At 37.8% G+C, this 24,070-nt stretch overlaps 1 protein-coding gene across 21 annotated transcripts in view; it reads right to left on the bottom strand.

Annotated features, from left to right (window-relative positions):
• nrxn3.L (neurexin 3 L homeolog) overlaps nt 1–24,070 on the bottom strand; it is a 273,346-nt gene that overhangs the window by 235,203 nt on the left and 14,073 nt on the right. For all 21 annotated transcript variants that reach the window (XM_041572988.1, XM_041572989.1, XM_041572991.1 and 18 more), the window contains exons 3-5: nt 13,717–13,734; nt 12,869–12,898; nt 12,211–12,222 (exon numbers count right to left, since the gene is read on the bottom strand). In XM_041572988.1, the coding sequence (XP_041428922.1) occupies nt 12,211–12,222; nt 12,869–12,898; nt 13,717–13,734 (60 nt within the window). The remainder of the gene's footprint in view (nt 1–12,210; nt 12,223–12,868; nt 12,899–13,716; nt 13,735–24,070) is intronic.

Genomic DNA, 24,070 nt, shown 5'->3' with positions numbered 1-24,070 from the left:
CCCACTGGTAATAATACTGAAGCTATTCAGTTGATGTTTTCGAGCTTTCTATTTCATATGCAAGAACAGTTTTCAGATATTACAAACATATATGCTAGTCGTACTTGCTCCATCATGTGGAGAAAAATTTTTTTTTTATAGGAATGAAACTTGTTTTTTTATATTCTATATTCGCATGAAAGCAAGGCAATCATTGTAAAAGTGGATGCTGTAAATAGTACAAGAAATACTGAAGGAAAGTTTTTGTTTTGTGCATTTTCGTGAACGGGTGCATTTTTGGCCACTTTGAAGGTACATCAGCATTTTGCTGTGATAAATACAAATTTCCTTTGATTCCTGCAGAATATGTAACTCAAACATTTGCTACATTTTAGCTCATGTTTTCCTATTACTTTAACACATGATATATTTGTACACTGGGACAAAATATCTAAAGGATGAATGTGATCATTTTCACACTAGAAATTGGCAGGATGAAGGACAAAGTTCACAAATACCTGGGAAGGATTTACATATTGGGTATTTAATGAGATGTGCAACATCTCCTAAGCTGAAGAATAGGTCCATATTCGGCCAAATTCGAATCGTTCGCATCTAATTGATAGTGAATTCGATCGAATTCGATTTTCCTCAAGAAAAACTTAAGATTTTTCATAGTCCACCAATTGACTCCAAATAGGTTCTAGGAGGTCCCCCATAGGCTAAAACAGCAATTCGGCAGGTTTTAGATGGGGAATGGTCGTAGTCGAATTTTAAAAGAGACAGTACATGATAAATTTCGATATTCTAATTTTTTAATTTTTTTCAAATTTGAATCGGATTTGAACTTTTCCCTAGTCGAAGTACAGAGAAATAGCTCGAAATTCGATTTTTTTTTTTTTCATTTGTAAATTCACCTCGATATTTGATAAATCTGCTCATAAGTGATGCACTGACACAAAACTTTTACCAATTCTAATGTAATTTCAGGATTTTGGCACTTGGCAGTACACAGTGGTTTTTATGTGGCCAGGTTACAAAAAGGACCCTCCCAGCAGTGGCCATAACCAATCACACAATGTTGGGGGTGTGATTTTGTGCTTAAATGGCTCGTTTGAAAAGTATTTGAAAAAGACTAAGCTCGAAGCTAATAAACACTTAGGGGCAGATTTATCAAGGGCCGAATTTCGAATTGTAAAAAACGTCTAAATTCGACCATCAAATTGTATTACTTTCGATATTCGACATCGAAGTGGAAGGTTTTTTTTTATCGAATTTGGCCATATTCAGTCGAAGTAAAATCGTTCGATCATACGATGAAATCCTTCGAATCAAACTATTCGAACGATTTAATTGATTGATCGAACGATTTTACTTCTACTTCTAAAAACTTAGCCAAATGTTGGCTATAGGTTCTAGGAGGTCCCCATAGGCTAACATAGCAATTCGGCAGGTTTAAGGTGGCGAAGTGTCGAAGTCAAACTTTTTTAATGAGACAGTACTTCGATTTTTGAAGATGAACTTTTTTACTTTGAGTTGAAGTCAAATTTAGGCCTATTCGATGGTCGAAGTACCCAAAAATTAGTTTTTAAAGTGATACTGTCTTCGGAAAAATTTTTTTTTTCAAAATGAACCAGTTAATAGTGCTGCTCCAGCAGACTTCTTCACTGAAATCCATTTCTCAAAAGAGCTTTTTTTTATATTCAATTTTGAAATCTAACATGGCGCTAGACATTTTGTCAATTTCCCAGCTGCCCCATGTCATGTGACTTGTGCCAGCACTTTAGGAGAGAAATGCTTTCTGGCAGGCTGCTGTTTTTCCATCTCAATGTAACTGAATGTGTCTCAGTGGGACATGGGTTTTTACTATTGAGTGTTGTTCTTAGATCTACCAGGTAGCTGTTATCTTGTGTTAGGGAGCTGCTATCTGGTTACCTTCCCATTGTTCTTTTGTTTGGCTGCTGGGGGGGGAAAAGGGAGGGGGGTGATATCACTCCAACTTGCAGTACAGCAGTAAAGAGTGATTGAAGTTTATCAGAGCACAAGTCACATGACCAGGGGCAGCTGGGAAATTGACAATATGTCTAGCCCCATGTCAGATTTCAAAACTGAATATAAAAAAATCTGTTTGCTCTTTTGAGAAATGGATTTCAGTGCAGAATTCTGCTGGAGCAGCACTATTAACTGATTCATTTTGGAAAAAAAATTTTTTCCCATGACTGTATCCCTTTAAATTCGAAAATTCACTTTGACCCTTAGTAAATGTGCCCCTTAAAGATTGCAGCAGAGATCTGCGTTTGACCATTATTCCACACTTTATTTGGTGACAAACTGAAAATAAAGTGACCCTTTGAAGTGATGCCAATACATCTAAACTAATGTCATCACAGTTTGAAAGTAACTTTTTTTCTGCAGCTGGTTATATATGTTACACACACAATATACCTTCCCTAACCATCTCTGCACAGATCATATGTTTAACATTTGTGTTACAATTACTTGTTGCAGATACTCTGTGACTGACACATATGTCTCCCCCATAACAGAGACAGATAAGAGTGGCACAGGGTTGCAGCACTGCAAGAGATGAGGATTTGTATTCAAGTAAAATAGTTTTTGTCACAAAGCTTGAACTGGGTTTTATGACCCACTAGAACAAAATGCATGAAACAGATATAAACCTGTGTAGGCCAATGAAGATTTCAGACATGTACAATATACTAATACACAAATTTTTTACACAGCAACTACATAGTTCACGCGGTTAAATGTGGCAGAGTAATGTCATAAAATGTCTTCTTATCCTTGGGAGTGCAGCTCAATAAGAAACAATCATGTAAGGGAGGGGGAGAGCCTTATCTGCTGTGAAACAAAGAGTTAAAAATCCATTAAATAACCAGCAGACTGGAAGCAAGAGATAAGGAGAGAGAAATGGAAGATAAATGGAATGGAGAGACAGAGAAAGAGGGAGGGGGTGGACAGGGACGCAGCAAAATACAAATGAGAGAGAAGTTTAAAAAAAAGAGTCCCAGAGAAAGGAAAGATTGAAGAATAAATCACGGAGATAACAGTCAGGGGTCATTTATCTCCCATATGACATGGGGCAGAAAACGAGAGACCTAATTCTATGCACATTCTTTAAAGCAGGACTACAACAAAATTCTCACTTTGATTTTGCTCCTGATCATACAAGGTGCAAGGCCCTGTATTTCTCTTGGGCGCATGGTGGAAAACCAGGCTTTTGCTCTGACAGTGTTTTTTGCAGGCAGAGAAACACCTGTCACTGCTTTAGCTGCCGTAGAATTAAATGTTTACTGTGCATACATTTAGCTCAAAATGTTCAAACACACCAGTCAGATATACCCAGTTAGAACCATGCAGGTCTTAGCTGTTGGTATATATATTTGTGGATCAAAAAACTTATAACAACTTTCTTTAATCATGTTATGACCTGCATGGTTCTAACTGGGTATTCATAAGCTTATCTAATAATAACATCACCAATGTGTGACAATGTAGTGGTAGAAATGGCTACATCATTAATAAACTGCACCTTCCTGCAACCCCCAGCACTGAAAAATAGCAAATAAACCCAACGAACCTTGTCTGCACATCTTCAACAAATTTCAATAACATTATTGCTTACAACAAAGATATGTGAGAATAATGAAAAAAACAAAATGACATGCACAGAGCTTACTACAGGTCTAGTAACTCTCACCATATCAATCTGCATTAAATAATAATTTTGAATAGCTGCAATGAAAAGTAGAAATGGAGCATTTGGCATCTGTTATTACATGTTCCCATCCCATCTGTTGTTATGGACATCTCTGACCATGTAACACAATGTGTGAGGTTACTAAGTTGTTAAGGAAGCCAAAATGCCATAACCAATAAAACAGACTTCAGTAAGAGTTATTATTTAAGAGTTGAACTACACAGCCGTTAAGTAGTATGCGACGGAAATAAGGTAAGAAATACCAATGTCGGATGTTGTCGCAGCGTTCATCCAACACGACACAACTGTCGGATACAGACGCAGCATGCAGCATCTGCATCAGACAGTGGTGTCGTATGAACACTGCGACAACATCTGACATTGCTATTGCTTACCTTATTTCCGTTGCATACGACTTGACGCCTGCGTAAGTATGATGTAGAGAGTGACATTCTGAGACAATTTGCAATTGGTTTTCCTGTTTTATTATTTGTGGTTTTTGAGTAATTTAGCTTTTTATTCAGCAGCTCTCCAGTTTGCAATTTTAGCAATCTGGTTGCTAGGGTCCAAATTACCATAGCAGCCATGCATTGATTTGAATAAGAGACTTGAAGTTGAATAGGAGAGGGGCTGAATAGAAAGATGAGTAATAAAAAGTAGCAATAACAATACATATGTAGCCTTACAGAGCATTTGTTTTTTAGATTGGGGTCAGTGACATTCATTTGAAAGCTGGAGTCATAAGAAAAAGACAAATGTTAAAATAAATAAATGATTGAAGAAATAATGAAGAAATATTGCTTAGAATTAGCTATTCTATAATATTCTAAAAGTTGACTTAAAGGTAAACCACCCCTTAAGTGACTTGTCCAGGGGCACAAGGACTTGCCTCTGGAATCAAACCAGGATCTCTAGCATGAGATCCTGCATCTAAGGCTGATCATCACTTAACCTGTAACATAGAAACATAGTAAAGCTGGCCATAGACGCAAAGATCAGATCGTACGAATCGAGTATTTGTGCGATTTTTGGACCGTGTGTAGAGAGGCCTGACATTTTTCGTCCAGCGGAGAACAGTCATTTGGTCGATCGGACAGGTTAAAAGATTTCTGTCGGCTGCGGGTAATATCTCTGCCTGTATTGCTGATCGTACGTTTTTCAGAGGGAGACTGTCACTAGCTTTGGTCGGACATAACTTTCATACGATTGCTGTCAGGGGCAGAACATCGGCTGATCTGTTCTTTTGTACTTTACTTGATCGGAAGGGTTAGTGGCAGGTCGGGAGATGGGGAAGTCTGATCGTATGATGATTCGTACGATCGGATCTTTGCATCTATGGCCAGCTTAAGTTAGGTTGAATAAAGACACACATCCATCAAGTTCAACCTTGTAACTCTATTTTAATCTGCCTAACTACTAGTTGAGCCACAGGAAGTCAAATAAGACCAATCTGAAGCCTCTCCAATTTGCTTCAGAGAGGGAAAAGATCCTTCCTGACTCCAAAATGGCAATCGGACCAGTCCCTGGATCAACTTGTACTATGAGCTATCTTCCATAACCCTGTATTCCCTCACTTGCTAAAAAGACATCCAACCCCTTCTTAAAGGAGAACTAAGTCCTAAAAATGAATACCGTTAAAAATACCATATTTTATATACCGAACTTATTGCACCAGCAGAAAGTTTCAGCCTCTCTATAGCAGCAATGATCCAGGACTTCAAACATGTCGCAGGGGGTCACCATCTTGGAAAGTGTCAGCGACACTCACATGCTCAGTGGGCTCTGAGCAGCTGTTGAGAAGCTAAGCTTAAGGGTTTCGCAAATTTACAATCAGAAAATGAAGTTGACCTATAATATAAGCTGATGCTACAAGGCTGATTATTAAAGTCTGATGCTAGTTGCACTGGTTTCTGAGCTGCCCTGTAGTAATTATCAGTATTAATTATTATTCAGCCATATATTGTTATATTTTTATTCTATGAGTATTGTATATTTTGAGTCAGTCCCTAAGCTCAGTAACTGACATTAGCACAGAGTATGTGCAATGAATCAGCAGAAAAGAAGATGGGGAGCTACTGGGGCATCTTTGGAGACACAGATCTTTACTGCTAAAGGGCTGTGGTTGCCTTGGGCTGGTACAGAAGCACAAAACAGGCTTTAGTTCTCCTTTAAAGCTATCTAAGGTGTCAGCCTATACAATTGAAATTAAATATATAGAGAGAGAGAGAGAGAGAGAGAGAGAGAGAGACAGAGACAGAGACAGAGACAGACAGAGAGAGAGAGAGACAGAGACAAACAGAATGAAATGATGATAGATAAATAGATAGATGATAGATTTTTTAAAAAATATTTATACATTTATAATACATTTTATTCTAAATGTAATTACTAAAATAATGCTAGGAGTCATGCTAGAGTGTGTCTAGAATTTAAAAATATATTATTCTCCTATTGTATGATGCATGCATAAGAAATAAATGGATATTTAGGCTACTACTAGCATAATGAGTCAGCAAACGCAATTTTCACGAGCATTCTGCAGCTCTGAATCAGACCATAGCTTTTCTAACGCTATGACAAATATTTTTACGTCCTGTCTTTACCCCCCTGTTTCTCTCTGGCTGTTTTGCATCATTATTGGTGTCAAATTAAATGACCTTCTGTGACAGCACAGTCTGGCGCACAGTATCGGAAAGGACTGGGAGAAAAATGGCTGAGAGCTGCGTCTTTAAAATAAGAAAGCAGGAGTAAATTACCCTGCCTGAAAGGGAGCAATAATTAGCCCTGAGTAGCTTATTAAAAGGAGGTCACAGGCCAAGCAGCCATCTGGGATGTGCGTTTGCCTCTGATTGTTTTTACACGGGATTCGTTCACTGTATTAGCTTTCATGTCAATGCACCTGCCCAACCCACTGGGGAGCACTTAACTCTTTCACTGCTGGGAGGCATTTAACTGCATGTAATGCTATGTACGTTGAAGCCACTTCAAATGAAGTGTGTTTTAGAGACAGCAAAGGATGATTCTACCATTGGCATGAAAATATTAAAACTTCCCATTCTATCAGAGGCAACACAGTTGCATATTGCCACTTAATGTCGTAATAGGTAGCAGAGAAAGATATTAAAGAACAAGTAATGTCAAGGTGAAAATATATATATTTTTTACATTTAAAGCTTGTATCTTCTGATCTAGAACCTGCAAATAAACTATTTCTCACCATCTTGTCTTATATGTGAGAGGGTTTGTTGTATTGACAGAAGCCATAATTGACATTTGGACCCTTCCCAGTGTAAGAACTAAACCCATTGTATTTTACTCAGTGTATCTGCTATTTAACATGTGCCATTTAGCCCTATTATAGTTTGAATGGCTGCCTTCCTGACTACATGACATTGTATATTTACATAAGCAGTGTTTCTGAAACACACCATGGCAGGACAACATTTTTTGTTCTTACTGTTCCTTTAAGGTAAAAACAGTGGCAAACTAATGATGTGTGGGCCGACTCCTGCACCAAATCTTCGGGTCAAGCTCTTCTCCTGCTCTCCCCGCCCACAACCTAGCAGTTTTGGCTACCGGCACCTAAATTTATAGACTCGAGCTCGCCCCGCCCCTTTTGTGACATCACTGCTGGGCAGGTCGGGCACAGGTCTAAAAATAGGGGGCAATAGTGGGCCAGACCAGATGCGGATTGGGAGGGGGGCGGGCTAGGGTCGGGTAGGGGGTCGAGAATTTCTTGACCCGCACATCACTATGGCAAACCTAAAGTTTAAAATCTAAAGTTTTATGCAAGCATCTATGTCTCATTTTACTTGACCTCATATTTTACTATCACCAGCATCCTAAAATGCTCATTACTAACCAGAAATTCTTTAATAAACAAATTTAAAATAAGCAGCCCAGGAAAGAACTCAAGTATTTATCCAGTTATTCTATCCAATGGTTTCTCCTAGACCCCTCAAATGCTTTGGGAACACAACATATTTTATGCAGTGTCCACAGAACTTGTTTTTACATTCTTGCTGCCCAGCTACTGTAAAGGGGAATTTGCTTGGCATTCCTTATTTCCCATATAACTACTGTATATTGTAGGTCAAATAACTCCATGTAAACACACAGAAATGCATTACTAGTAAGATTTGTGCCAAATATCTAGTCATGGAATATTGACCAAAATAAAGGTGCATGGTGCAATACATCTTTTCATCCAATTACTGCAAATGAATCATTGTTGGCTAATAGAAACTTTTCACTTCCATTAAGTTTTTGTTGAATCTTTGCAGCAACATGCTGCGCCAACATCATATTTTAGTACAGATATGGAATCAGTTATCCAGAAAGCTCAGACTTACGGAAAGGCAGTCTCCCATAGACTCCATTTTATCTAAAAAATCCAAATTTTTTAAAATGATTTCCTTTTTCCATTTAATAATAAAACAGTACCTTGTACTTGATCTTAACTGAGATTTAATGAATCCTTATTGAAAGCAAAAACAGCCTATTGGGTTTATTTAATAGTTACATGATTTTCTATTAGACTTAAGGTATGAAGATCCAAATTACAGAAAAATCTATTATCCAGAAAACCCCAGGTCCTACGCATTCTGGATAACAGGTCCAATACCTTTACAAGTGCATCTTCACAGACAAGCCACCATCTCGCTTTCAATAAATGCATATAAGTAAAATTGCATCTATTATTTAAATTTTCAGCAGTTATAAAAACTTATCAGTCAAATCTGTCAAGTTTGGATTGTACTTTCTTTTGACCTAATAATTAAAATGAAATACTCGGGCTACATCTGATTTCTGGCAATCCTGAAGAAGTATGCAAAAAAGTGATGGAGTGAATGAAACTTAAATAAAGTATGTTCCCTCTCGCTTGGATGCATACAGTCACGGTCAGACATGTTATTCAACTTAATTTTATGGAAGAACTGACTCTCCTGACAATCAAAAATCTAACACTGCCTTGGAAAGGATTTTTGCAATAAACATCTCTTTACTGCAACAAGGGGAAGTTACAGGGTTCTGTAAAGAGGCGCCAAGTGTGTCATCTAGTGTGCATTCAACTTGACCAATTTCAGAAATAGGTATGGCAATGCAAGGGTGTGTTGGTTTTCTGTCACCAAATTCAGAACAAAGTGGCTCTGCACTAGTAATTGGGGTTGAAAGAGCCTCAGAGGAATTATTAGTTGGTATAATTGATTAAGAGAATTAATCTGGACCCATATACATGTAATGTAATGCTCTACTACTTTGCTTTCTTGAAAATGTGTGGTTGTTTGTTCCTGATGCACACTCATATACAAACAGTAGGATGAGGGTAATAGTAAGTGGCTTATAATTATGGCATGTGCGTGAGAAAGGGTACAGGACAACTGAATATATATATATATATATATATATATATATATATATATATACACAGTATATATATATATATATATCTCATATAATATTGTTCAGTGTTCCATTTTTGTAATATAAAATATATATGAAGATTAAGCAAGGTGGCTAATTTAGGTATCACTTCTGCCTTACAGCACTGGGGTCCTGAGTATGATTCCCACCTTGGCACTTTCTGCAAGGAGACATGTTTTACTGTATAAATACAGGCAGGTTAATTGGCTCCTGATAAACCTGATCCTAATATATATATCCACATTATATCCAATAATCAGATTATCTTTGATTGTTGGTCTGAAGGTTAAACAATTGAATTAGCGCAGCATACCTCACAACATTTTGGAAATAGAAAGAGGGACAAAAATATTTTTGACCACATCCATTTTTGTGCTCACACCATGTTCATTTTACAAAATTTGGCAGGTCATGAAAGTTTGAACACATGTCTGTGGTTTCTATGTGTTATTACAGTTTTGCTAATGAAGGTGAATTGCCCTTTAAGCTGCAAGTCAGATTTCCCAAGAGACCTGCTTATCTTAATTTGTTACAATTGCTTCTTTGTTTATCTAAAATTGTTACAAAAGTATACCAGTGCACCTGACAAATATTCTGGGCTCTCTGCCAAAAGCCAATTAAACTTAAGAAACGTTGTATTTTTTTCTGGCTGTTCAGTGCAGGAAAGAGAAAGTTGGGGCATTTCAGTGACAATCTGGGACTGCTGGCTAAGTCATCAAAATTGGGACTGTTCCGCGAAAACCGGGACAGTTGGAAGGTATGGCAAAGTTTTGGGACATCTTTCAGAAAAAAATCCTGTATAAAACATTAACAAAATACAACCCGTTTGTTAGTTTATACAGTTACCATTATAGTGGTAGGAGCCTAAATAATCCCAGTTGTATTACTCACACTGCTAATCTGTGGCTTGAGATAAAAAAATATATTTTGCAGAAAAGTAGGGTCTTATAACAACAGGCACTGTCATACCCAAGTACATTGTATTTTTGTGCCAATAAAAACAAGTTACTGTGTGTGGTATAAAGTGATGTATGGGTTAAAACAGGGCTAACAATGTTAATATCAAGAGTATATCGATGGTTTGCTGCAATGATGCTCCAAACTGAAAAGCCTGCACCTTCATCCTGGTATTCTGGTGTAGCCATTTCCTTAGCCAGTCACATGTATGCACAAATTATCATAACATTTGGGTTAAAAACTGACTGAATTTACAAATCTGTAGTAAAAATAAGCCAGTTCCTTTCCATAGGTCCTCATTGTATTCTAGTTGTTATTTAAACTCTTGAGGGTAATGGATACTACTGTGTACCAAATAAAATACTGTCCCTAAAAAGTATTTTCCCTTATACAATCTTAATCTAATACCGTGCTTTAATAATCTGTACCAAGGTACAAAAACAGTAAATTTTCCAAAGACATTAACCCCCTTTTGATGATGTGAATGTTTTGCCAAAAAAGGGTAGAAAGAATTGTACACAGCAAAATACTCTACATACATTCTATGCACAAACAGGCATATATGTTGCAAACGAGTTAAATATATATGCAGTATTAAAAAAATAATTATATCAGATGAGGATCCATAAACAAAAAAAAAAACAATTCTGCATAACACGACTAGGAGTGAAAGCTTTCTTGATTTACACATTTGTTTTTGTTAAGTGGGAATTAGATCTGAGTCAGTGCCTGAAAAATTCCACCTTGCAATCAGTAAAAGCAAATATTTAAGACCATGTTGCTTTCCTTCTTACTTACATTTGTGAAACAAATAGAACCTATCAAATGTAATATCTTCAGTTAGCATATTTTGCAAATATCATGCTGAACCAGCTCCTTGTGCTGGAACTGGATGGGTTAATTGCACTTGTGACTAGGGACTCTGGCCCCCCATGTGGTTTTTGGTTCTCCACAGAAGCCTCATTTGCAAACAAATTGCTGCAGTCATGTCCTTATGTAAATTTTCCTCCTACAAATATTGTGCTGATTTTGAAGCGTAAGTGTTCAGCAGCCTGAGGGCGTTATTGGGAGTTGCCACAGAGCACACATTGTGCACACCTGCTTCTTACCGAGGAGAATTCACTGATATATTACTGAATGGTACCAATGACCTTCATGCAGGATTGCTGTTCCTTATATTATAAACACCTAGATAGGAACAGTCCTCAGTTAGTAGAATCCAGTTATTGAAGGAAGACAGTATTGCTTTTGGTCAAAGCTATTAACTGCACAAACATGCATGACTGAAAACTTCAGACACTCCAGACAAAGTCAAGTGCATGAAAGCTTATAAACCAGCTAAGAAATGATATTATTTTACTTTAAAACCTGATCAATGAACTAAAAATGTAATAGGTCCCAGCTCTCTCTCTCTCTCTCTTTATTCATACATACGCACACACACACACACACACACACATATATATATATATATATATATATATATATATATATATATTACCCTACAGCTCACTTTAAGTATACAATTCTTCATGTACACCCTTTCTATAATAATGTAATCATTTGTGCAGATTCTCCAATTACCCCATTCGTAACCTCTTCTATTGCTTAATAGAAAATCTTCCCTAAAATGCCTTCTGCAACCATTACTATTTCTCTATAGAAAAGTAACTTTCTTTAGAGAATATCCTCTTACGATCCCCCCTATTTTTCACATTATCCCCTGAATTTATATTTACAATTTATGTATACAAGCCTTGTAAAACTCACATTTTCCTCTACATACCCACCATATAATTTCTTCCATTGATCAACATCTCCCTCCTCCAAACTATCCCAATTCATATAGAAAAACTGACATAGAAATGTATTCATTGATAAAACATGCCTCTGAATATGTTGCAGTTATCTACAGTTTGAAGTATGAAATAAATTGTAAAATTGAAATATAGCAAATACAGTAGCTAAATCTGACTAGAGGCAATTAAATAGGGTAATTCATAGTGAACTGACAACATGAAACAATGAATGGTCTAGAACAATATGACAATATGCAGTACACAGTACACATGGTTGGTGTGGACAGAAAATCCACTATTTTTATTCATAGAAGTAAACAAGCTCTCTACCTTTGCTTCTCCCTGTAAGGTGCAACAGCATTGACAGTCCCGGAGAGCAGAAAAAATGTGTTATAGAGAAAAAGATACCAAAATCAGGGATTGAGCTTTTTATGACATGCTTTCAACAAATTGAAAACATATTAAAGCACCATGATATAGGACATGAGCACAGCACACAGATCAAAGGACACAGGACACAAATCACAGCACACTACACACAAGATGCACATGGGACACTCTGCATTGGAAACTCTACATGCAGGGCATGCAGAAAAGCAGGGTGTCTTGAGAGTAAGTGATTCCATATGGATGATTCCCACTGATGTAAATAGGAGATTGTTCGATTATACACTTCCTTCTAAACTCTGTAGCAGTAAGAAGTATATTGTACCAGTGCACATTCTGAATGCAAATTCTGCATATTAATTTGGACCCAAGGTAAAGGGGGCACCGAAGAGAACTTAAAGGGATAAAGTTTTCAATGTGTATTATATTAATACATAAAAAATAGGTAATAGAGGATGTCCTCAGTCAAGTATGCATAATGAGCATACCTCCGCTACACCCAGACTTGGTACCTGACAGTATACCATATAAAACAAAAGGGGAGAGGGACATAGAATGGAGATGGAACAGGAAGTGCACCCAGATTTGGAGAGATCCATACCTTGGTCATCAATCATCAAGTGGGCCAGACCTTTAAAAAGGAAGGAAAGGGGAAATAGAAACAAGAGGAAGAAGGGTATAGTAAAGGGTGAAATAGAGAAGAGAGAAAAAAACAGATGGAGACAACAGGGTAGGGAGAATAAGACACATAATTATCACACTGGCTGTACAATACCCTAAACAGGGATTGTGGTGACATACTTAATCTAGAAGTATGGCGTCATATCTGTTATCACTCCAGCTTTCCAAATCATGCAGAAAAGCTGTTTATCAGAAGAGGATACATAAAATGTATGGAAATAGGCTAAGCAGTTCAATGGGATCTTAATGTGATGTTCACTACTAATACTGGTCCATCAACAGCACTTGAACTCTGTTTTATAACAGGGATGCAGATGTCAGTTGATACAACACTTTCAAGTATTTGTCTTGGAGGGGCAATGATCTCTACATATCTATTATATATATATATATATATATATATATCTATTTATATATATATATATATATATATATATATATATATATATATATATATATATATTTATATTTATATTTATATATTACAAATGTTTAAGTTGTTGCTATAATATTTTCTATGATGATATTATTGTTGAGGCTAGTACTGTATTATCTATATTCTACTTGAACTACAAAACAACTTTCAGCACAAAGATTTTATAATATATTCTATATGTATCAGAAAACCGGTTACGACATATCCCCATATTTTAAATAAAACATATTCTTCAGGTATTTATTATTCTCTCTATCTCTCTCTCTATAATGTAAGTACACTGAATAGTTTGAAACACTGGGAAAATCTAACTGTGTTGGTAAGCTACTCACCTGGAATATCATTAGCATCTAAGGAAGCATAAGAGGATTGCAGGTGGGGTAAGAACAGGAAACAGAGAAAGGGAGAGAGACAGGAAAAAAGAGAGTCAAACACTATGCACTCAACACAAAGTCTTTGCATGATAATTGCACGTCATGCAAACAGGGCAGAATCACCTGCATTTACCCCTCTCCATGCACACATGCAAGTGGAAGGTGAGATTAACTCAAGCCATCCACTATGCATGAATCAATTTCTCCATCTCTAATCTGTCCCATAGCGAACAGATTGCTGACAAACCTGCAAGAATATGTGTTAGAATATTCTTTACGTGAAAAATAATGTATATCAAAAACATACAATCTCAATTGTATCCAAAGAAAGACATAACCCCACACACCGGTATTTTGGACAATAAATTCAGACAGATTGTGTGCATGAACTCAGTGAACACACAACCTGATCCAACGCTGGATTGCCAGAATTTATCATCAGTACCAGGAAAAAGTTTGAGAATCAAGGGACCAATGAGACTTCCCTCCAGTTCCTTGTACTCTCTCATGGACTCTCATTGCAAACAACAGCACAAAGATATGCATAATTTCTATAAGTATTTTATTTTCCTGCAGTGGGGATTGACTCACCGCTGACCACATGGTCTTTACATGTGGACAATTACTTGTGAAGGCCTCGAACAAATGGTGAAAATGTCTTCCAGCGTGTATCTTTGTGAATATGCAAACAAGTTAATTATTTTAAGAATGCTGATGTTAGCCTCTAGAAATTGGCTGATGCTTGTCCAACACAAGAGAGAACATAGATATAGCAGAAAAAGTAAATATTTAATATATGTATTCATTTCATGCTTTTATTCCCTGTTACCAGTGTTATTTGATCCAGCCATTAGACACTGCACGCCTGGCCAGCTCTGCATCCTTTCATCCCAGTTCAAACATCATTAGGTAACAAGAGAAAGGGGACATAGAGTCACTGCAGTGTGTTAACCCTTTCATTCAAAGCTACAAATACCATTATTCTCTTAAGATAACCCCATGTATTGTTTCACTATCCCACTCCCAATACAGAACACTTTTTTCTGCACTGCATGTCTTGCTTTTATTTAATGCAAAGATGAAATATATTGTCCGTCTTATCATTAGCTCATGTTCCCCCTGCTTTCTATTACTCTCCCCTATTCCTCCTGACAACCTATACCTTTTGCCTCATATTTCCAGTGAAAATAATCCTCTCTATTGTTACTTTCATGCTCTCCCTATAGTTTCTTTTTAAAACTTTGGTGTACTGTCAGGTGAGTAACTCATTTGCACGAGGGAAAAAGTAATGCACTCTACACTGAAACAATCCCTGGAACTGGCATAGCTCATATAAAGGCAGATATCATGCACTTATGGTGCACAGAAATTCAGGTAAACAGGATAAGACTTCTATAATTTTTCTTGCACCACAGAAGAAAAGTGAAGAATGATTTTCTAAGGTCTAAGGTTATATGCTGAACACGGAGTGTGAAGGCAAATACAGGGTTTAGACCCTAAGGGTAATGGCGCATGGGGAGATTGTGTACATTTTGCCACCCAAGAGGTTTCCAGCTTGGTGAGTTTGCAACAAAGTGCTGGCATTAGCCACTAGCACTGCGATATGATAACTGTCTGACACACAAGTGCACCAATAGGTGCTGACCGTCTCTATTGAAATGAAGGTGGGAGCAATTTCTAGAATTTTCTCACCCTCCAAAATTAAAACTGCTTGGGCGACAAAATGTACAAATTGCCCCATGTGCCTAGCTTTTGTGTGGTCCAGAAGTTCAGACTCCAGGCCTACACACTCTAACATAATATGTGATTATGTGGAAGCCCTGTGCATGGGCCATTTTACAGGATGTTTCCAATATTACAATTATCTCACAGCTGAACATTTCCTTTGTAGCACATTTATTTGCTCTTTGGCATATGTCCATGGCCTTTGGACAAATATGCGCATGTCCATTATGGCAAATAACATGCAAGATGTGGCACACCATTTTCATACTGTATTTGGTGTCCATTGTAGCACATGGTATCAACAATGGCATTGGCACTTAATTCAATTGGCATAAGTCAATTACAGAATTACTGCCAGGACCAGGCTGATGATAAATCCAGGATTCCCTTGCCTCCATGTATATAACTGTGCACAAGTTATCAGAAAAGGCTAAAATTACACATTGCCATTTGTCAAACTTTGCTAATGAGAAAGTGTGTATGAAAGCCTTTTGTGAATAGCATCAATTTGTACTTGATTTTGCATTAATTTTAGCACTTTGCCTTTAAATGAGCCCTATTGTGTTCTGTATAATGGGGTTGTGCAATGTCTGCCTATTGAATTAATAAAAGAAAGAAAAGGATAATATCCACTGCTTTAGTGTTTTCCTTTCCATTGCTAGAGATGTTTGAACAAGGCTGAAAGGTTTCTTTTTGTTGATTTGTTAGGTATACATACAGATCATGGGACAATGCGTCTTGAAGTACAATTAAAATCATAGAGATGGGTTTATATTACATACAGTATTTACCTCAAACAGTCTGACTGTACCTTACAAATGCTATAAATTACGTAATAGGGAACAGACATTTAGCCTGCTACTGGCTAGCAGCTGTGATCGTTTGTCTCAAATAAGTTGGCAAACAATTTCAGTCTGTAGATCACTGATGTTTTAATACAAGGAAACACAACCTTCTGAACCCCTTTTAATTAAAAAAAAATACATTACCCGCCATCCTGGAAATCAAAATTCAATAACATTTTACCCTGTCCTAGAAGGGCTATTATTACCCTTGTAGGCAATGCAACGTCTATAAGAAAGTACAAAAGTGTTGTCAAAGCAGTTAGGACATTCTATTTTTGCTCTTAAATTGCACAGATACACAAGTGAGAGATACACCTTTTAGCTATAGAGAACTACCCTGAATATTCACCTTATTTTTAACTTTTAGTATGACATAGACAGTAGTTTTGTTATACAATCTGCAATTAACCTTTATTTCTAAGATTTTATTTTACATTTCACATATTTTGTTCTGCAACTCTTAGGCTTGGTACTTCAATTGAAATCATTGCCAAAGTTTATTTAGCCCAGCAATCAGGCAGCAGCTTGCAAGTCAGAAAGGAAGATGCTAGTAGAGGGCCAGAACAGAAACAATAAAACAAAACCTTTAGGGCTCTTACAGATGAGCGTTTTTTACCTGCGCTCCCCTGCGTTCTGGTTTCATGCGTTCAGCCACAGGGGAGCGCAGCAGTAGACGCACTGAATTCCTTTCAATGTGGCTGTGCTCACACAGACGCATGTAAGCGCCGAACCCAGGTTGGGACACAGCATGCGGCATTTTACCTGCGAGTACAGCCACATTGAAAAGAATTCTTTGTGTCTACTCCCCTGCAGCTAAACGCATGAAACCAGAAAGCTAACTGCTAGAGAGCATTTTTAATTGCAAACAGGCAGAAAGAAAGGCTAATATTTTACTTTCAAATACTTTACAAAATAGATAATAAACACCAACTAAAAAATTGTTTAGATTAGGTTCATCTATAACAGGGGTCCCCAACCTTTTTCACACGTGAGCAACATTTAGATGTAAAAAAGATTTGGGGAGCAACACAAGCATGAAAAATGTTCCTAGGGGTGCCAATAAGGGTTGTGATTGGCTATTGGTAGCCCCTATGTGGACTGGCAGTCTACAAGAGTCTCTGTTTGGCAGTACATCTGGTTTTTATGTAACCAAAACTTGCTTTCAAGCCTGAAATTCAAAAATAAGCACCTGCTTTGAGGCCATGGAGAGCAACATCCAAAGAGTTGGGGAGCAACTTGTTGCTCACAAGGTGCTGGTTTGGGATCACTGATCTATAACATACGAAAAATGAATTAATGGTGACCTTCCCTTTAAAGAAGCACCCATCATAGGTTTGTCCCTTATGGCACTTAGAAAGTACTAAAGGAAGACGTTATTTGAACAGGTCAGATTTTGCAGCTTTAGTTTTCCAACTCTTGGGGTAACATATTGTTGTTGTTACAATATAATAAAACTTTAAAACACAAGAGTGTGTTAGAATCAGAGGGTTTGAATGCAGGTTAGAAGTGTGTGCAGAAATCAGAGATAATGGTGTAATTTTTGGGAACAGTAGACAAAACAAAACACGAGCAGAGATTAAATTATGTTAATCTGCATGGGTTTTGGGAGCAAGATTCAGAAACTCCATAGGATTATAGGGACTTCAACAGTGGGGGACATTATGATGCTGAAACTGGAAAGGGCCTGGAAATTGTTGCCATGAAGTAGGAAGCACAGCATGGTCAAGGATGTTACTGTACGGTTTAGAATTACAGGGCAAGGAAATTTTATTACACGGGGGGGGGAGCCAATGTGTTAATCCCTTTCCCTCTTTCTAAGGACCAGTGTTCCTGTTTTGTAAAAATTACACAGGTCAAGGGATCTTACCCTCCTAAGGATCATGCACCATCTTTGTAGAATAGCCCAATTTCCAGTTTCTTCGGGGTTTGTTGGCTGATACATACAGAAGGAACATTAGAAAAACACAAATGCGCAAGTTCATCCCAAAAAAATATATACTACAAAACTGCCGGCATGGTGCTTCATGAGAAAGACCACTGTTCCTGGTCAGTAAAAATTGCCCCAGTCTGGTGATCTCTCTCACTACGTGCTGTAACTTTGTAGTATTTACAAAAATTTTCCTATAGTTTGCATAGTATAAAAAGAGTTGGCGATATAGTACACTGGGGGGGGGAGATGTATAACATCTTGGCACCCCAGAGTTTATTAATCTTTCCTTATCCTTTAAAATTTTCTTTCTCTGGAACCAGGGTCCCAGCCAAAACCATGGAAAACAGCCCCAGACTATTATCCCTGCTCCATCAAATTAAAGTCAGCTTTACACCTTGACACACATTGCTATCTGCCAACCTTGTCAGACTGCTATATGTTGGAGCACAACTTACCACTCCAGAGAATACAATTCTACTGTTCTAAGCTAGTGGCACACAGAGCTGTTTATTTGTGCATCCACACAAGTGGCTTCCACTCTTTGTAACACGTCTGCAGCCAGTGAGCACACAACTGGCATGGAATTTGATGCAAGATTATGAAACTATGCATTTTTACAATGCATATCACGTTTGAGTGCTCACAGGCCACAAATGAGCCCAGAAAATTTTGACTATAAAGTGTATGATTGATTAAATACAGTGTTTATTTTTATATATATATATATATATATATATATATATATATATATATATATATACACATATACACATTTATATATATATATATATATATATATATATATATATATATATATACATATATAGATATACACATGTGTATATATCTAACAGAGCACGTATGTGTGCACAGGAAATTAAGCATATTTCAAACACTCTTGATATAGTCCAAGCAGTGAAAAAAAGAGGGAAATGAATACTATTAACAGACTGCAAATTTTGTGTAATTTCAAAACATACAACAAAATCAGTGGCAGAATAGCCCAGCCTGTGTTGCTCGCAGTAGAGTAAGCAATAAAATTGTCATGTGAATTTGGAGGTGGGTGCGTGATTGACCTCCTTACAGCACAAAAGCAAATGAATTACTAATCCTCATAATCTGTGTGCTCGCTAAAATATGTGATGGAAAAATACGTTGCTGTACTGAACCTCTACGCCATTATCACACAAATTAACATTTACATTTTGCTATACACATGCCACCAACTTAGTACTGCTCATTTATGCAAACACCACTCCATTTTAACATTGCCCCACACACATCTTCATCTTAACAGAATTCTCTCGCAGACAAGTGTTCAACAGAGTTGAATTCAAATCCTTTTTTAAAAATCCCCAACCTCCCTACCCTACATAGACCCCCCTCCCAGCCTAGGTGTTACCCTTGCTCCTAAAGCTTAACTTACCCTTTGTTGCAGATTCAGGGCATTAGAGGTCACGGGCGCCAACTTCTTTTCTTCTGCAATCTTCGAGAAGAGAGCAGCGTGTCAGCGCATGCGTAGTTGGCGCAATCCGCCTATTCCGAACAACTGCGCATGTGCTGAAAGCCATGGAAATTGCAGAAGCGCCGGAAGAACACACAAAGATTACCGAAGAGAAGAATATGGCGCCCATGAACTCTGATGCCCTGAATCTGCAACGAGGGGTAAGTAAAGAGTTAGGGCCATTTACCCACGCTAACGCCTAGGCTGGGGGGGGAGCAGGGAGGGGGGTCTATGTAGGGTAGGGAGATTGGGGATTTTTTAAAAAGGGTTTGGTTCTCTTTTAAATGAGAAGTTAAGGCCTATTTACTTGGGGGTGCCAAAAGTTAGGCACCCAAAGTGATTGTATATACTTACCTGAAACCCTGGGCAAGTGTTCCTATCAACAGAAAAGTTCACCGGTCCGGGGGTTCTTCCAGCAAGCACCACGGAGCGATTGGCTTCCTTCTTCTTTCTTCAAATTTCCCAGGGCAGACGCATGCGAAGTAGAATGAAATAGCCGACTTGTTCATTAAAGTTCAGCTTTTCGCAATACTGCGTGAAGAAAGAAGAAGCCAGAAGCTGATCGATCCATGGTGCTCACTGGAAGAACCCACTGGATCAGTGCTTTTTTTCTGCTGTTAGAAGCACCGGCCTGGGGGTTTCAGGTAAGTATATACAATCACTTGGGGGGTGCCTAACTTTTGGCACCCCCAAGTAAATACAGTCTTTCCTAAAATTAACGTAATTGAAAGTCAGTTAAAAATGCTGCTTATAATGTTTTGGGGTTCTGTACCAGACCAAGGCAACTACATCCCTCTAGCAGTGAAGATTTGTATCTCTATAAAGATGCCCACCCCATCTTCTTTACTGTTGATTCTAAGAACCTTGTTGGTTCACTTATAAAAAAAATATATTTTTCAAAATGCAATGCTGTTTGTCTTAACTATATACATTGATTAGTAATTAATTTAGATTCACATTAAGACAGCGCAGACACACCAGTTCATTCTGCATCATAATTAAACAATCAGCCCTGCAGTATCTGTTTCTATGAGAGGTGAACCTCATTTTCTGTTTGATAGTTTGCAACAACCCATAAACTTAGCTTCTAAGCTACCCAGAGCACACTGGGCATGTGCATTGTCACTGGCATGCCTAATGCCCAAGATTGTGAGCTCCTGTGCAAAACTATGTAGGGCTAGATCATTATTGCTATAGAGAGCATTAAGGCTGGTGCAGTAAGTTTGGTATATAATATGCTGCATTTCTAGCTGTATTTTTAGGGTTTAGTCCTCCCTTAAAAGTGATCCATCACCCGAAAAACGTATCCCAAATCCTATTTTATCATGTTAGTCAAACAAAATTAACTTTAATTACACTATATAAATTATTTGAATCTTGTTTCCTTTAGCCTGGGAAATCAAAATTAGAAAGCAGGCAGGAGCCATTTTGTAGATACTGTTATTAAGGCAAGCCTTCCATTATCATTGCCATGGGCTAGTACAGAAGCGCAAAACATAATGTACAACATTTCTAGTCTTCTTCTTCTTTAGTTAAGCTTTAGTTCTCCTTTAAATAGTGTGAAGTTCTAAACAACTAATTGTGACATTTGTAGAATATTTTGCAAAGGATCCAAAATCTAAAAATGTTGAGCATCCCTACCATCCTATCACTGTTCATAGAGATGCCTGACAGTGGGCACACAAATTTGCATCCTTTCACTGCTCACACATATGCCTCCATCCTAAAACTGCACATTCACAATTCATCCTATAACAGCTCACATGTGTTCACATACATACAATAACAATAATTACACATACCTTAATTTTAACATTGGACAGTTATACACTAGTGATGTGCGGGCCAGCCCAAAACCCGTGAGTTGGGGGCCGGCTACTGTAAAAAAATCTTCGAGTCACCTGCGACCTCACACTGTCGCCTTCCAGCTTCCATTCCCTGAATTTATAGACTTATAGACTTGCGCCTGCCCTGTCTTGCGTTTTCATGACATTACTGTGGGGCGGGCGCAGGTCTATAAATAGAGGGGACGGAGTGGGAAACTCGACCCAAACATCATTAAACACACACATCTGCATCCCTAGACTGCCTATATATAGATTGCCATCCCAACACTGCACTCACATAACACATCTCTATCTTAACACTGCTCACATAAATGCATCTCCAGCCTTACATTACTCACACATATCTTCATTGTAACATAACAATGACACAATTTGCTTCCAAACACTGCACACCTATGTGCAAATTCTGAGGCAAAGTTTGTAATTGCACCTTTTTGTGCATACAGACAGAAGTCACCCATTTCTAAAATTATATCAGTAATTGGAACAATTAGTGGGTTATTTATTAAAGGTTGAGTTGTGGTTTCTTTAAAAATTAGTTTTTTGGAGGTTGGTGTCAAATTTTTCAGGGGAACACAACAAACGTTCAAATTTTAAAAATTTTGAGTTTATCGAGGTAGATAAAAACTCACAAACTCAACCTTTAAAGGAACAGTTCAGTGTAAAGATAAGAACTGGTTAAATAGATAGGCTGTGCAAAATAAAAAAAATGTTTCTAATATAGTTAGTTTTTTCAAAAATGTCATGTAGAAAGGCTGGAGTGACCGGATGTCTAACAGAACAGAACACTACTTCCTGCTTTTCAGCGTTAGTCAGTGACTTTAAGGGGCCACATGGGACATAACTGTTCAGTGAGTTAGCAATTCATCCTCATACAGCTCAGATTCAAAAGCACACAATTATGACCCATGTGCCCCCCTCAAGTCTCTGATTGGTTAGTGCTGGTTTTTTGAATGATCTGCTAAGCTTACCATACAATTGATATACCCCTGCCCTGGTATAATAAGTCCTATGCATGCAATAATTTGTAGATAAGTCCTGTGATTAGATCATAAGTGAAAGCAATAATATGTGTAGACAAACTGACAAAAACAATTGTTTAAGCTTTAATTGTAACTGCAGAATAAATATCAAACTAGTGATATCATCAAAATCCTCTGGAGCAGGGATAAACTTGTAAATCCAAATATTTTGCATTACATAATAACATTAATTTTATAATTTTGATGAGTTAAACCATTAAAATAATATAACAGTAGTCAGTTTTCCGTGAGTTGAGTCCAGTTCCCACAGTGCCTTGCACTACAGTCTTGTAGGTGGGCAGGGTGGATACCCACTGTTACTTTCACTGTTTTTGGATGGGTTGCAGGTCTGAAATTTTAATGTGGGTATCGGTGCCATGGGTCAGGGAAATAAGATCTCCACATACCTTCACACCTTCCCCAGCCCCTAAACTAGTCAGCTCTGGGTCTATGATGTCATCACTTCTATTTTATGATGATATCACTTGCAACGTGGGGTTGGGTTGCAGATAAAGCTGTTTTAGGTTGGATTGAGCTGCAGTTCTGAGAAGGGTGCAGGGTGTCGCTTCCAGTGCAAATAACAGGTCACAAAAGTGGTGCAGGTCTACCTGATTAGATCAGCAATGTGTCTGCATGCAGGTCAACACTGTGCCTGTCAGTGCAGAGAAACAGCTAAGCGCAGTGATCCCCAACCAGTAGCTCATGCGCAACATGTTGCTCACCAACCCCTTGGATATTGCTCTCAAAGCTGGTGCTTATTTTTGAATTCCAGGCTTGGAAGCAAGTTTTAATTGCATGAAAAATAAGTATACTGAAAGTAGAGGTTCCTGTAGGCTGCCAGTCCACATAGGGGCTACCAAATTGCCAGCCTTATTTTTTCATGTTTGTGTTGCTCCCCAACTCTTTTTACATTAAATGTAGCTCACGGGTAAAAAAGGTAGGGGACCCCTGGCTAAGCGGATGGGAATGTATCGGCTTCTCTCAATCCGCAGGGAAACCGCAGAAAGAGAGAAGCTGATACTGCACATCATGTGCCCTCACACAAACTTAGTGCAGCAGTTTTCTGTTGATTAATCAAAATCAATAGCACCCTGAACACACAATGGGATTAGCTAACACAGTATTTATATAGATTTACATAGATATGAGAAGTGTATTCTAATTGGCTTATGGAAGGACTGCCAGTTTTGGAAGATATAATATAAGGGAATGATAAACAAAAAAAGAAGCACTGGCGAAGCTTGGAAGAGAAAAAATGTGATGAATGCCATTTAAGTCCGTTTTTTATGTATTCTCTACTAGCAAAACAAAAGCTGCAAATTCTTAGATCTGTTACTAAGCTTATACTTAGACTTAGACCAAGCAGAATAAACATAACATCAAAGATTAGAGATGTTAGTGTGAATGCATTTTCTTTTGATATTATTGCTTTCAAATCC

The sequence above is a fragment of the Xenopus laevis genome, chromosome 8L, assembly GCF_017654675.1.
Source record: "Xenopus laevis strain J_2021 chromosome 8L, Xenopus_laevis_v10.1, whole genome shotgun sequence".
Classification (NCBI taxonomy): Eukaryota; Metazoa; Chordata; class Amphibia; order Anura; family Pipidae; genus Xenopus; species Xenopus laevis.
The sequence above is the reverse complement of the archived record's forward strand: the minus strand, read 5'-3'. Positions and strand labels throughout refer to the sequence as shown.